Here is a 16,002-nt window from a genome sequence, read left to right on the forward strand (position 1 = left end):
AGCTTTATTTCGTATTAAGCACGGCGTCCACTAGTTCAGCTGGCGGTAGCCCAAACGAAATTAATCGTTTAGAGGACGATCTAGAAATAGTGCTAGCTCCTCTACTGAAAAGGACTACGATAATTTTTAGAGTAAATAGTAAGTACAAGCCGGACAGAACCCTTCGAGGCACTCGTTAAGCCGCGGGCACGCTAAGGTACGCTGATATAAAACACCTTCTGCTCGGAATCATCAAACGTTTCTGAATTCATTGTTAATTGTCGCAGATATTCCCCGCTTACACACAGAGTTCTCCTGTTACTTGGTAGCAATCTTATTTTCCTTATAATCTTAGATTTAATGTGCCCAGGTGATTGGCTGAAAAAATGTTGTTTGGTTTGGTTAAAATCAATGGGTTCAGTTCAACAAAGGTTATTCGGTTACCCAAAGACTATCTAAACTATCTGGAAGAATCGCGTTGAAATAACATAATCCTGGGATTATTGGAAGTTCCTAAGCAAACTACAGCTTAAATAAAATAATTTTCATATTCGGTCATTTAGTATGCGAGATTTCAATCTCCTTAGTTGGCACCATTACTTTATTTAACATCGGTGTATTCATTAATTTTACAGCTTGCTATTGCTCTTGAGAGCATCGTACACCAGCTGCACGGCATACTTTGCTGTTCCCGGGGCCGTAGTCACTCCATACCCGCCATGACCATAGTTGTGAACCACACGCAACGCTCCATTCGATGTGGCCACCAACTCGATCTCCACCCGGACAGGATCTCGATGCGGTCTCAAACCAACCGCTTCCCGAAGGACCGGGGCACTCTTTAAGCTGGGCAGCAACGCTTCACACCGTTCCCGAATGGCTGCCGTATCGTGGCGACAAACGTCCGTGTTGTAACTGTCGTAGTTCCGGCATCCTCCGAGCGTTACCCCCTCGAATCCCGGTATGACGTACGTATCAAAGTCCGCATAGAACGCAGTCTTCACCCAGGGGGCGCGTACCTTCGTAATCTGGCCCCTGATGGGAACCAATTTATGATCGCTGCACAAACGCTTAGCCCCCAGGCCGGTGCAGTTCACGACCACGTCATACTTGCTGCCCTGCAGCTCCCGGAAGCTGTTCAGCGATGCAACCTTCACAATTTGTCCACCGTTCTCCAGGAACCTACCGCGTAGGGCGAGAGGGAATGTAATGTAAATCATTAATTTCCGTCATTCATACATTTTTTACATTCTTGTGACCTCCTTTTTGCACAGAATCGTCAGCCAGGCTACCAGTGGCAGCAGCAGTAACAGCTTCTTCTGCCCTCTGACCTACCTTTCCGTGGCCCACGGTTGATAGAGGCGACACTCGGCAAGGATGGTCGTAAAGAACGATCCGTACTTCCATTCTCCCGGGCAAAGGCGTAGTTCCGGCTCCGTCGCCGGCCGGTACACGGGCACAACCTTTTCGATGTAGTGATTCTGGTGGATGGAGTTAAAACAACGATTAACAAAAAGTAAAATAAAATACACTCCCCATCCAACGCTCTACGACAATGATAAACTTACCCTCACAATGGCGGGATCACGACTGGAAAATATGTAGCCCGACAACTGACACACGCCGGCCTTGACGGAGTACTCCTTCTTGCGTAGCTCGTCCCAGTAGCTGTAGGCGTCTGAAATCCATTTCCTGTGCAGGAACGGGGGTCCCGGGGTGGTACCGTACCGTGGCGCGGAGTGAGAGCAGAAATGAGAGTTTCGATTAGTGGCTGGTACTGGAAGGAAATTACAAGACGGCCCCCACAAACGGAAATAGCACACGCAGACCATCGCATAGCATTTTCCTCCAGCCCGGGAGGGCCAAGCGACACAAATTGACGTATTCCGGGTAAAAGAGGGCGTAAGGAAGCTACTACAAATTGTTTTAGTTTACTATTGTTCAACAGACCGGGAACAAGCAACAGGGTATTTCTTCCTCGTGAATGCGTAATCATGTCCTTAATCAATGTTTCCACTTGCCGTAGCGTATAGTAAAATTCGTCTTGAGGAACTAGTAGCGTAGTAATTTTACCGGATACTACAAGGACTGTGTACAGGAGTGGCCACAAATGAAATGAACCTTTTGGGTATTTAGGATTGGCATTGTAAAAAACAATAAAAGGACAATTATGAATCATACAGCTCGCTGCTGCTCGTTGCAGTGCACGGACTGCAGTTGTTTTCAGGACGGTCGTCTGTCCGGCAAAGGACCTATATTTGCTCGTGTGCTCCCATGACCTGGGCGACCTACCTTTACGGTTTGCAGAAAAATATTTATGTCCGAAAGAGGGTTAGTTTTTCAACTTGAACGGTAGCACAACAATTCCCTATAGAGAATGAAATGGCCAGCTAGCTAGGCCAGCAATTTGACATACCGCAGTTTACCGCACAGTCAACGCACGAACCAGTAGCACGTGGCGTGACTGGTGAACATTAGGGTACGCCAGTCACGTCAGTGACCGTCTGCTAGCTCGCTCGCCAGGCCGGTGCTTCCGGATTGCTTAATTGGTCTTTAAGGAAGTGTACTACAAACGGCACACCGCCTGCTGTAATTCGGCGCGAAGGACCATTGGAAACTGTTGCCTTTTGCTGGCAATTGACCGCTGAATGGGACAGATTGAATCGTGCCAGAGTCACAAATAGTATGAATAGTGAAGTGCTATTAGCTTAAACACTAAGAAACGTGCCATGGGATTTCTTTTTGATCTTTGCTTGAAAAATACAATACCACCGAGAGAACCTTTAGCGATCCGCGAATGAGACACGATGCCCGGACCGATTTTATGATCTTATTAGATTGGATTGGCAAGTGCACAAATCGATGGTGGCCTCATAACGACACCACCATACCGTAACCACAACGCGCTTCATTCATCGCGCACTGCACCTTCCACCGCTCGTCCCTAATCTGCCACCATAAATCTGATTTAAACCATTCCATACACACCATTCCGGCGATGAAGAACCAACCAAATGTATAGAAATGTACCAATGTGTAAAATGTGGGAATCGATCGATAAGTCATGAGCTGGTGCGCCCTGGTAACTAACCACGCGTCAGCTGTCCTCAGGCAGATGGGCAGGGTCGCAAGGCGGTTCCAAGGGAACAAAACTAACGCTGTGCTGGTGCCATAGTTGGCCCACCAGGCTGCCAGCAAACCATCCAAACACGCGGGCGACCTTCGACGGAGACCGATATGACCTCGATTTTGAACCGTTCATCTGCGCCTCGGCATCCTATTAGGACGACCGCGGGAACAACACCACCGGGCTTCGCGGTTTCGTCACCTTTTTTTTCATGGCCTGGGAATTCACATGGTAGGCTTCCTCATCGGCCGCCAGTGCAGCGCTGTCTACCATTGCGATGGGTATTCTCAGGCTTATATCCCTCGCGTAGTGACACAAACAGCCACACACGCCATCCGCGGACCGAGATTTGACGCCAGTACCCGGGGCGCCAGGTCAAAGAGAAGAGGAATTGGGGATAGCCATCAGGCATAGAAAATGGCCTGAAACGAACTGCTGCATTGCCGGGAAATCACAGGCTGCTGGATGCTCGATCAACGTAGTCTGTTGTTCTGGACCATTGGTGGTGGTGCCAGTAGTAGGCTATCAATGCGATGAGCTATAGAGTCACCTTTGAATCGATGAGCCTCCCAAAACGCCGGCCACCACTAAATGACCATTTATTGCGGCCACATGATTGGTGGCGGTGCTCTATTGTTTACAACACATCGACATCGTTTTCATAGTCAAAATGTGTGACAAGCCTGGAACAGAGAAAGAAAGAGAGAGAGAGTTGAGGTCTAGTTGAGTTGGTACCCGGGCTGTATCCTTCGAAAATCGATTGTTTACCCTGATTTCAATCACGCTGTTACTGAGCAACGACGATGGTGGTGCAATACTGGTTGTTTGGATCGATGTGTCGAGTTAGAAATGGGAAATGTAAATTGGTTCAATGTTGCCTCACGTAGCTCTCAATGCGCCACCCCAGAAGCGTCATCCAAAAAACAAGGGGATGATTGTTGCAGCACAACTGTAGCTGCAGCTCCGTCAACCATGCGCACACAGTCCTCACCGGCATGTGAATGTAATTAATTTAGCAATCTATTGAGGATGGGTGCTCCAGCGTGGGGGACACACTGGCACCGTGCACCAGTATCCCCCATTCAATGGTGCTAACTCTATTCGAACGCCCCTTAATCTATGTGTTTATGTGGTGTGTAAATATGAAGTTCGAAGACCACCTACTAAACAGCCTTCTCCGATCTCGTAGCCACCAACCAGTGGCCACCAGCTAACTTTTGAAAAGCCGCTAAAAATAGTACCTCCCGAACGCATATGGAGTGCAGTAGGCGAGGTGACGCTGGCGAGAAGGCGAGCACGTGGCGTGTATCCAGATCGTAAACTATTCCAGAAAACCACGAGCCTGCGCGCACAAACACAGCACCACCAGTGGCCAAACTCAAAACTCCATATGACTATCCTCTGGCCCAACGCCGCCCCGTCGCGCGACAACCCTTAGCTGTACCGTAAATTACGTAACGCCAGAAAGGACGTCCAGCGAAAGCGGAGAAGAGGCAAACGGGAAACAAAATCGCGCAATACAGTAACAATATGGTTGGGGAAGGGAGGGACCGGTTGGCGGTTGGCACCCTAAACCCCCTATCCGTGCATGGCACACAGGTGCGCAACATTGAGGAAAAAGGCGGTGACTGTGAATAGCCGCGGGGAGGGTTGCGGAAGTTAGAACCAGGGGCCCTGGGGTGGGATGGCTGGTTGCCAACACAACCACCTACTATCGATCGTGACCAACCGAGCGACCAGCCGACCGACCGTTCCGACCTGATGGCCCCGTTGCAAACCTTCCGACAGGTGTCTAATGGAGCGAATCACTGCACACGCTGCTGCCGGTGCCTTCTCCGTTACCGGCCGTGTGCGTAGTTTCGCTGCTCGCTCGTATTACCGTGGTGTCGATGATGAGCTGGCCTGATGTGTCACGGGCAAATTGAACAGCATCGGTTATTGTTCTAAAGCGAAAAGCATGGATGAGCAATCGATTGCACGGTGGAGCTACATTGGCATGTACTTGACATGTAAAGTAAAATGAAGATGAATCCAAACACATTGCACTGAACGAAACTCTTTTCACGTAACTTATCAATCCAGCAGAAACGATGGGCCACCCGACGGAACGCCATGCCATATCAGAACAGCCACATCACACTTCCTCCTCTACCCTGGCCCTGGTGGGGACTGGACAAACTGGATACACCACAGCAATCACACAGGAACGTCCAGCGAGTCGCACGTAATATCACGTCTGCGACCCATGTCCGACGATGTAACCGGACGTTTGGTCATTTAAATTAGGTTCTTGTCGAGCCAGGTCATTGCGACGAAATCGAACGGACATCATCCTGGAGATGGACACCTCGGACACGTCGAGTGAGCGAGCGGTGATGCTTTGGAGTAGTCCAGCACTACTTTCCACCTTCGGTAATGGGCTCCCGGCTGGTGAGAAATTGAATTGCTAGTCCCACCTCAACCGGAGGCCCGCTGGTGGTCGCTTGACGTTGACGAAAATGAAAAATGACGATATAGGACCATGTTTACGAGAGAAACGACTCCGACGATGAGCTTAAAGTGAACCAATTAAAGTTGAGTGTGGGGTTAATCAGGGCTTCTAAAGGGTTTTAAAAGGAGTGCTAAGGTATTTTACTTTTTCACTCCCCATTTTTTATCATTTTTCTATAAATGCTGATCTTTTGAATAGTTTTATGTACTTTTTTTTGGACCAATCGAAACAAAACTGGCAAAGATATTGATTTTTGAAATTCCGCGCCTCTGACTCTGATCGTGGCATAAAAAACTAATGAACCCATTGATTTGATCTTTTGAATACATAATCATAATCCGTGGAGTTTTCATAAAACATGTTGAATTTTTTTTAATTAAGTAAACCTTATTTTTTTAAGGTAGAATCGCAAAAAGCATCACTTTCGTAACTAACTTAAAAATCTACCAAAAATCGAAAAATTTGAAATTCAACAAAAACTCGACGTTATCGCTAGCGAAACGTCTTCACAACTTGTTCGCCATCACCCATATGGATAGTACACCTTCATCCATCAACATTTCCTCCATCCCCACCAAAAAAAAAAAAACACAACATCACACCTTCGTGCCTCGCGTGGTGCCCTTACCTGGTGATTTCCTCCGTCGGGCCGGAAAAGCTGGTTCCGGGCCGGAAGAGACCAGCCGCAACGTCACTGCACGTGTCCTGGTCGAACCGGTCGGCCAAGACGGTGACATTAGCGTTCCGCAGCTCACTCTGCAGCTCCAGCGCGGTCGTTAAACCGACGACCCCGGCCCCCACGACGCATACATTCATGATTGTCCGCTCTGGGTTGGTCCGGTCGGTCGATATGGTGTGCTACTGGTGTTGCTGGCCAAACGGATGGGAGAGAGCGAGAGAGACCTGAAGAGGAAGAACATAGAATGGGTTAGAGCCGTCGCCGTCGCCGTCGTCACCATTACAATCTTTCATCACCGAACGGTGACGGTGAACCCTTCCACCGGTTTATTACTGCACTTCCCGGCACGATCCTAAAGCGACAAGAAATCAGGTCGCGGCCGACTTGGCCGCGAAACAAAAGTTTTCGTCCTACCGCTCCCCTTTTGCTCATGGAATCAGGCCAAAGTGGCTCGATCTCGATCGATTTGTGATCGAAGTAGCATATGGATTGAAGGTGTTGTCATGGTCCGTTGTGCAGTAGCGACCGTGTGGGTTACCACGACCCAAATTAAATACCTTTTCTGCCTTATTAATACCCTACACCAGCTCTTGTGAGAAGAGCCAGAAAAGAAGGCTAAAGGTTATTATTTTAAATGCCAAAAACCAAACATTCGGACCGGATGCTGATAGACGAGAGGTGCCAGAACGGAAAAGTTCTCTGGCGATGCTCACACATAGCAACCCCCCACTGGTAGAGTGGTTGCTTTTTCTAATGGCCGCCTTGGATGAGCCAAACACACCATCACACCGCGCGGCAGCCGGCACGCGGTGATAAGCGACTGGCGAATAGTGTCCCACCACCAGAGGAGCTAGAAGCATTGAATACGGGCCAAATTATAAATTTAGCGAAGGCAAATTTCATTCATATCACTCAGGGGACTGGGTGTGAGGCAGTTTCCGCCGTTTCCGTGTCCTCATCGCCCGCAAGTATCGCGCACCGCACCGGGTTGCATGCAGGCCTGGGGCTAAATTAAATTTAAAAATACTCCACACCCTCGGGGGCGAGGACGAATGCTTTCCTCCACCCCGGGGGCCCCAGGCGGAAACTATCTGGCCACTGAAATCAACAGCTGGTTGCACGATTCATTTCCCTTTGCTTGGATACAACACATTTCGTTTGGACGTCGTGGAAACGCGTTGCGTTCCAACGGCTCTTGCGTAATCAACCGTAGCAGCACCGGCACCCAGCACCGCTGTTTATCTTCTCTCGATTAGCACTACTCTATCAGCGCAAAACGCTTCTCAGTGTCATCTCTCGCTCTCGCTAGCTGTTGCTCTCGAGAGGTTATCGGCGAGAGAAAACGCACCCAAGGGGGTCAATGCATTCAATCGCGATTTTCAAGGGATTTTCACCGGATTTTCTATGCAAAATAGAAGCTCACCACTTGATTAAACACTTGGTTGCTGCGTTGGGCTTGTCTCGAAGAGGGCTCCACTCGTTACCACGGTTCCAAAGCCAACTACTACTTCTGGTTGCTGCTGCTGCTACTGCTGCTGCTGTGGGGAACAGGAACACATCCAAGGGAGCAGAGCAACGTCGCTGCGCTCCAACTCGATCAGGCACCGAACTGACTGCACAATCGGGCGCTCGCCGTGTTGATAGCAGTGCTGTTGTTGTTATCAGTCAGGTTCAGCTGATGATGACGACGGGATGAACTGCAAGAGTGTTCCGGGATGCAGGAATCGCACGCTGATAGATGGGACCGGGTGTAAACACTTCACGATCGGACATATGCGCAAATACACAGACCGACAGACTGAATGCTGAAAGATGGCGATGTATTGGGTAGTATATGCGCGCCGGCGTCCAGGAGACCGAGGATGGATCCAGAAACAAATGGTCAAGGTCGGCACAAAACGGCTATTAGACGCTGAATTGACTCGCCCCTTATCTTATCACGCTCGATTGACGTTCCACAGGACCAGGCTGGCTGCTGGCTGGCCATTTGCTATGCTAGCGAGTTTGAAGAAGAACAGTGTACTGATATGATGTGTTTCGGTTCGTGGAGAGATTATGTGTAAAACAAACATGGCAATCAACACGTTAAATGAGGCCAGAGCCCAAATTTGTACAAATTTAATTAAGCAGCAAAATGTTTATCCATATCTGATGCCTAAGAAATAATACTAAAATAATTCTCCATATCAATCTCCATCAATACGATTTACCTGCCGTTTGCTGAGAGTATCACGTGTTGTCATCCAAAATCTGCATCAATCAACGGTACGACCTTCGCCTGCAAAAAATATATGTCAACACCAACCGAAACACGAAGACCAGGTTTCGGAGGCAGACGCCACGAAGGTACTTGTCACAACGGGAGACGACACTTTGAATCCGCCACGCTTTGATGCTACAGCCCAAAAGGCAATTACCAATATTGACAAAACGACCGTCGGACCATCCATTCGAGTCGGAGCCGAGCGCCATAATCCGCCGTCAACATTTCGTTGTCAACGGGGGAATCCGCGCAATACGCCATCGCGGCCACCGAGTGCCATACCATGCACCTTTCCCCCGCAAGGCAGTAACGATGATGATGCGACCATTGCGACCCGTCATCGAGTGCGCGGGTGATTGATTTACCGGGCTGAACCATGGGGTCCAAACCACCGGCACCGGTTGTATCGGTGATTGTACTGTTTATTGAAATGCTTGCTCAATGGTGGATAAATAATCGGTTTGGTATTCCAAACAGGCCGGCACACGGCACCATTATGCGCTGGTGCGTTCTCCGATCCGGTTTAGTGGCTGGAGAATATTGGGCGCCCTTCAGGGGCAGGCGGAAGAGTTTAAACATGTTTTTACGCTAGAAAGAGAATTTATATCGATTTATCTCACTCGAGCTAAAATTAAGTATTTCACATACCAACCACCTTTCGTTGGATTCGATATTTATATCGTATACATTCCTGTCCGCCAATTCATTCATTCATATGTTGGTCAATAGGTGCTGGTTTGTGAATGTTTTGAATGCTGAACCTTTGGGCAGCAATGTGTAGGGACACCGACCGACCACACAGTGTCTTTCTAAAACTCTTAACCATTTCTTCTCACCACTCCACCGAGGGGTCAGCAGTTCATAAACAAGAGTTCGCGGCGTAGCGAACCTACGCCATCGTCGTAAACATAAGTTTTCAAAAATAACGCCCCAACAGACAGACAGGGCCCGTTGGTGGTACGTATATTTAGAAACACCTGAAAAGTGAATTCTCACTCACTAGAGCGGGTGCTGGTGTACGTCATCAATTGAACGACAATGGCGTCAACGGTGTTTTCTATTGCTCTCTCGACGACAAACCGACGACATTCAATACACAAGCAACCTGTCGACACGGGCGGTGGGCCCGTAGAAGAAAAAGAACTACAGGGTGCGCCATTTGGATGTATCCTATTTTAAAGTTTAATAACTTTGGCATTTTCTGCCGATTTTAAAAAATAAACCAGTTTTATGTAGGTTATTCTATGCCATTTATTGTGCCATACTCAAAATATGATATCGTTCCAATGATCGCCTTCATTCGCGCATACAAAAAGCGACCTTTTTTCGGGAATTTTGACAGCATTTAGGGAGTTATTTGGCAATTTCAATTCTTATATTTGCTTTAAGCTTTTTCATAGCCTTCAATTTGTTTGCAAAAACCTCATTTTTCAAACAGACCCACAGAAAAAAGCCCCGCGCCGTGATATGCGGCGAAGGAGGAAACCACCATTTATTCATTATCCTTGCATTATTATGCACGATCGCAGATTCCACTATTGACCGATTTTTTTTTTTCAATGTAAAGTGTGACAATTTCAGTCCGCTCTTTTAACGTGAAGTGATGCATTACCAAAATTGCATAGACTGAAGTTTCAGAAACTGTCCTATTTGTCAAAATCGGTTGAAAAATGACAGAGTTACTCAACTTTTAAATAGGATACATCCTAATGCCGCACCCTGTGTATGTTGGTTAACATTCGTAAGTAAAAATTCCGCTGACATGACATTCCGTATTTGGGGAGCAAAATTTTGATCAATTTCTATGACAATACTTACAAGGACCCCAAAGGAAAATCGTTTCCATGAGCAACTCGCAATGTGTCCACATCAACTGCCATCAACGTGACTCCGCCAGATGCTTAACCATCCTCTATCCTATCACGTTTCGGATGGACATACCTACCACAACCCTATATAATGCCGAAAGGCCCGACAGACCGGACCCCGGCTACTCATCTCGATGGATCCTCTGTAAACAAGCCGGCAGGGCGTGTATCCTCTCTTTTTAATTATCCTGATGCAACATTGTCGGCACCGCCCAATGAAACAACATAAAATCTGAAAAAGACGAAAAGACCAACGACATGACCACCACCCCACCGGACCATAACTAAAAAACCAATCCTTTCCCAAGGATGCACAGGCATACGGATGTTGTTACTGCTGTAGACCAGAGTAAAGGACATCGACCGCAGATTGCTGGGTTTCACTTGGTTCTCATGTGAATTGATATCCACACACCACTCTCTTTCGCGCAATTTATTTTCGGTATGAGCTTCTCATCTTCCGGAAGGTTCACCACCCCAACCAGCCAGCCTGCCGGTGCGGCCATTCTCCTCTTAGTCCTCCTAGGTCATTACTAGCCATCCGCCGCCTTCAACTACTACTGCACGCTACTACTACACTACGCACGCTCGTCGTGCCTTCTTCATTAACCATTAATCTCTTATCATCTTTCGCCGCAAATCATGGGTCGCCCCCCGCCTTCCGTTTTTGTAGTTTTGTTTTGCCAATCATCTTCGACGCCTTCTCTTCCTTGGGCACGCTCTTAGCGGCACCAACTCCTTTTACTTCCCTGCGTAACACTATTTTTATTCTTCGATCAAACTCCTTTAACCACTCAATATTCTAAACATTCCGCCTCTCTCTCTGCCCTAATGTGTATGCGTGTGGGTGTATGTGTCCCATGTCCGTTCCATGTCCTTATGTGTGATTTACAAATGGTGGCATTCGTGAAGAGATGTGTGCGGTGTGGTTGTGTGATTTGTCTTACATTCGATATCTACTAGAGCTTATTGTTGGTCTACTACGTACACGTTATGCCGTGGTTCATAAGTGGCCCGCGCTGGCCCTCGACCGCACTTGTGGATGAGGGGTATAGAGTAACATACTTTTCTACAAACTTGCACCCTTTTTCTTCTTCTTCTTCTTCTTCTGCTTTACTTAATCATATGTTTCTCTTTCATCCGATTCCGATTGCTTGCTATGCAGGCGCGACAGCAGCGGCCTCGACAATTCCCTTTGCTGCATCTCATCTACTGACTACACCCACACACACACGCACACACACATAGGCCACACACACATACACACTAGAAGCTCCTGGGTTGAAGAGCCATTCGCCGCTAAGAGATTGATTCTGTTGTCCAGAACAAAGGTTATTGTTATCAAAAGTACATTTTCTTTACGATTTATAATTTACCACCACTACGTCTACGTCTGTCCAATCTCGTACTGTTTCGTCATTGTTGCCAGCCTTCCTCCATCATTGTGATAAGTTGTATAGTGTTTGCCACCATTCGCCCGTTAGCTGGGCATTCGGTCTTACTACTAAATACACTGTCTTATAAAACCATCCAACCAAACCCGGTTGGTGCTGGCTGTAAGCTGCATAACCGGGAAGTTTAGAAGCGTTTTTTCTTCATTTCGAAGATCGCTCACAAAATTGGAAAGGGGCAGCCACTCTTTTTTGGTCGTCGCCACATTAGGATAGTTACATGAGGGGATGTGATTATAAGATGATGAGCCCGTTTTGCGGGTAATTTTGTTTGGTTTGTTTCGGTTGCACCCTTTTTCTCTCTTTCTCTCTGATGACGATTATGAGTGCGATCTTCTTGAAATTGAGAACGGCCCCAGGAAGGGATGTCGAGCGAACGATAATGCATTTGGTGGTAGGATGAGATAACGGTACACAATGGGAGTCGGGTGATCCACATATAGGGAGATATGCGATAAATACATTGGTTAAGTTACATATATTAATCTACAATGTTCTCTATGTGCATACACAACACAACGCAACGAGGGGAAGTGTAGTGATGATTGCTCAAATTCGATTTCCCTTCCGCCAAAGTTTCACCAACTGCTGTGGCTCTGAAACGCGTTTAGTGAACTAAAAAAAGTAACATCGGTTAGTGATCTAGGGCGTGAAACTTCTTTTTGCCAGGCCCTCGAGAGGCGCAGTGATCACTACACAACCGCAATCGATTAATTTAGAATCCAGAACTCAGACATCAGTTTTATACCATCGATTGATCGGATCAATTCCCCTTACTAAACTCTCGATTTAGCTTCTCAGCAGTTTACAGCTTTCCTGATAATCCTTTCCAGAATACAGTGCCAGATCTTGAAGCATCTTGAGCATCTTCCGATTCCGAGATCATCAACGAATTGCTAACCGGGTAAGGACATTAGCTTTTCTATCCCTAAAATACATTATCCAATTAATGATGATCATGAAACGAGAAGGCATCACATCATGCTGTGGTGTTACTAGCATTTTTTTTTCAATCCAAGAGCCCCTCGATGACCTTTTTTATGCTGTATGTTAATTTTATGTTTCTCCTACGATCAAACCTCCGACATCGAGCCACGTATTCTTCATTCTGGATTCTAAGTAAACCACCATTCGGGAGCGTTTTCCGTTTCATAATCTAAAATAATATCTAACATATTAATGCCTACATTCAACGGCGAATGATACCAAACATACATTCTATACACTGGATGGTGGTACCATTTGGGGCTTAAGAGGTTTACGAAATCATCAAAAATCAAAATAGCTAACCACTTTAACAAACCATATTCGCATAATTCCTTCTCACTGGGGGCGCATTGTTGTCTGTTGCGGGTAGTTCTGGGGATGGTATTCTTCTTACAAACACACAACAATTCAAAGTTGACTTTCCCTGCGAGTAAGGTGAGATGAGTCGTGAGGAAGAAAATGCTTCTGATACATCCCAATACATAAATATAGCCTGCTGATTGATTCTATTCCAAACGGTTGGGATAATTGAAATATGTTAGAGGTGATCTGGATGCGCTGAGCAATTAAAACACGATCCCTAATTGCCCGTGTGATGTACGCGTATCTGTTATATCTGTACGTGTGTGGGTGCGTGAGCGTGTGATTCGCGTGATGGCGGAAATGAATTGGATTCTTAACACTTTTCTCCCAGCACCCGCGGAGCACGATGAAGATGATGGTGATGATGAGAAGAATATGAACATTGATGCATGATACCTCACATCACGCATTGTGTGTTAGGATCATGCACGCCCGACTTCCCTCGCTCTTGTACGCGTGCAAGCGATGACGGTAAGAGGAAGAAACCCATTGCGAGATCATCGAGATACATATAGATACATCATTGAGATGATAGCCATCTTAAAGCAAACCGTTCCTTTTGTTCCCTTTCTCTACCGCGCCTTTGTGGTCCGCCCTTCTTAAGTTCCAATGACTATTGACTTTGAGATGATTTGATGATTTAAAGAAATCCCAATGACCTGGCGTGCATCACATCATGCCGTTGTTACAATCATTCAGAGGCTACAAAGTGTTGGGATTGAAGAAGGATTGGCAACTACTGTCCACAGCAAATTAATGCCATGAAGCCACCGCAATCGACTGCAAAAGAAGCGTGTAATGTTGCAATTGTCAATGTGCGCAGGTTCTAGTAGTGCTGTATGCATGGAAGAGACTGCGATTCACGATGATAATGAGCTGGTGGTAAGGACAGGCAGCCGCTCTCGTTTTACAATCTTGAAAACTACAAGCACAGCAGCCAAGAAGCTCCTCGTTCCCTAACTCTCTTTCTCTCTCTCTCTCTCTCTCTCTCTCTGGCTAGTAGTACCTTCTCCTATCCTATATTGGGCTACACGAAAGACAACGTCAGGAACACACCATGGTGAGGTAAGGATGGGTAGACGATTGGGGTGGTAGAAACACCGGCCACCGACCACCGACCGGCGCTTCGTGAAACGGTTTTTGGGTCTCACTAGACACGCAAATACAGACACACTCATGCAAACAAGGGGACACACCGTGAACGTACATGTTCTGCCTATGCGTGCGTCTCTCGTGCGTCTTCTCTGATGTACACCGTGATGTTTGCCTAAGGACGGACTTCTTACCGCAGCAGCATCTAAGTTGGCGAACGGTACATACATCTCAACATCAAGAGGGAAAGAGGAAACCATATTCCCGCCACACAGCCGTAGCAGCCGTGTGGTCCCGCACCGGTGCTGGTGCTGACACATATGGAACAACGAGACGGCAACGAATTGTATAAAATAGTCAAAACGCTGTCAGCTCCCCGCCAAAGTGTCCGTCCGTCCGCCCTTTTCGGCCGAAACAACGTCAGCGTTCCTCGGGAAACGGGACAACATGGCACACAATAGGAAGTATCCGTGTTCCGAAGAGAGACGCTTCTCTCCGCACGAGCGCAGAGCGTCAAGAGATGGATCCTGGCGCGTATTTGGTTTCAACAAAGGCTTCCAAGGGGGTTCGAAAGTGTAAGGGGGAAGAAAAACCGATTTCCTTCTTTTTCTGCATCTGTTATCCTCGCTTCTATCCTTTTTTTTGCCACCATTTCGTGCTGTTCAATTGAAGGTAAATCTCCTCGTCGTCGTCGTCGTCGTTTGTTTACTGGCTTCCTCCCCCCGGGGGGTTGGGGCGGCTACGAAAAACATTATGTATAAGATGCGCTACTGACTAATAACCGTTTTTATTGATAATTTCTATTATTCCTTAAAAATGTCGCTACCTGGTTCTGTGTTCTGTTAATTAATATAATCATTTTCCATTAACTTCGTAACGTGATTCAACAACTTCCGCCCGCATATCGCATCGGTGCGATTGGTGCGCCTCGCGCCATTCTCGTTCTTGATGACCTCTGATGTTGCCCTCCTTCCTTGATTCAAGTAACACATACACGTGCACACACACATACACACAGACACACGAGATCCAAAAAGCGGTCCATCCTTGCAGTCGTTAACGAGGGCACACGCGGCACACGCATTGATGTTGTCGTTTAGTTTCCTGCAAATACAAGGCACGTGGTACGAGATATTCAATCGAAACGATTCCATATTCGATGGCACCATTTTGGTACGATGCCAGTAAATACTAAATCTAGAACATGCAACCGATGTTTTAGCAGTTCCTAGTTCTCGAAATGAAGATGCTAATAGCTTCGAACTGTTTTACAGAGACAGTTATCCTAGAAACTAATTGCAGTATCATGAAAATGGTTCCCCTCTGCCAACGCTACTACGATTGAATGCACGTAGTACGCATAACAACCATAACATAGCCTTGGTGGTTACCATATGCAACAACTACCTCTAAATCCGCAGTAAATCAAAGGAACATCATTCTAAAAAAAACATGCATCTACCTTAAAATGTATCTTTCTACGCTGATAAATCAAAACTGAAAATAAAAGGGCTCTATCTACTCACCATGTATTGTTCTATTTTGTAAAGCTGATCGTTTGCTGTGGCGATAATCCTGCACAAACTGACTGTTTTTTTGTTACAATTTACTCCTTCCTCAGTCGCCGCGTCCGCCCAGCCACCGCCACTATTGTACTAGTATCTTTTTCCTTTACACGCCGCCTTTTGCTTTGATGCCGCAA

General features: G+C 47.0%; 2 protein-coding genes across 4 annotated transcripts in view; both read right to left on the reverse strand.

Annotated features, from left to right (window-relative positions):
* Positions 1 to 537: 537 nt before the first annotated feature.
* LOC126574603 (D-aspartate oxidase) lies at positions 538 to 8,205 on the reverse strand. Its single transcript, XM_050234882.1, has 5 exons — positions 7,700 to 8,205; positions 6,226 to 6,500; positions 1,548 to 1,671; positions 1,315 to 1,460; positions 538 to 1,161 (listed from the first exon to the last, which is right to left on the reverse strand). Exons 2-5 carry the CDS (start codon positions 6,411 to 6,413, stop codon positions 609 to 611), a joined length of 1,011 nt encoding a protein of 336 aa, XP_050090839.1. The 5' UTR covers positions 6,414 to 6,500; positions 7,700 to 8,205; the 3' UTR covers positions 538 to 608.
* Positions 8,206 to 10,783: 2,578 nt separating this feature from the next.
* Positions 10,784 to 16,002, reverse strand: part of LOC126574089 (SRSF protein kinase 3) — a 9,727-nt gene continuing 4,508 nt past the window's right edge. For 2 of the 3 annotated variants that reach the window (XM_050234047.1, XM_050234048.1), the window contains exons 2-3: positions 15,827 to 16,002; positions 10,784 to 15,404 (exon numbers count right to left, since the gene is read on the reverse strand). The exon at positions 15,827 to 16,002 is cut by the window's right edge and continues 3,446 nt beyond it. The gene's annotated coding sequence lies outside the window, so the exon portion shown is untranslated. The remainder of the gene's footprint in view (positions 15,405 to 15,826) is intronic. The other variant, XM_050234049.1, reaches the window with a different exon arrangement.

This window comes from Anopheles aquasalis, chromosome 3 (assembly GCF_943734665.1).
Source record: "Anopheles aquasalis chromosome 3, idAnoAquaMG_Q_19, whole genome shotgun sequence".
NCBI classification, from domain to species: Eukaryota; Metazoa; Arthropoda; class Insecta; order Diptera; family Culicidae; genus Anopheles; species Anopheles aquasalis.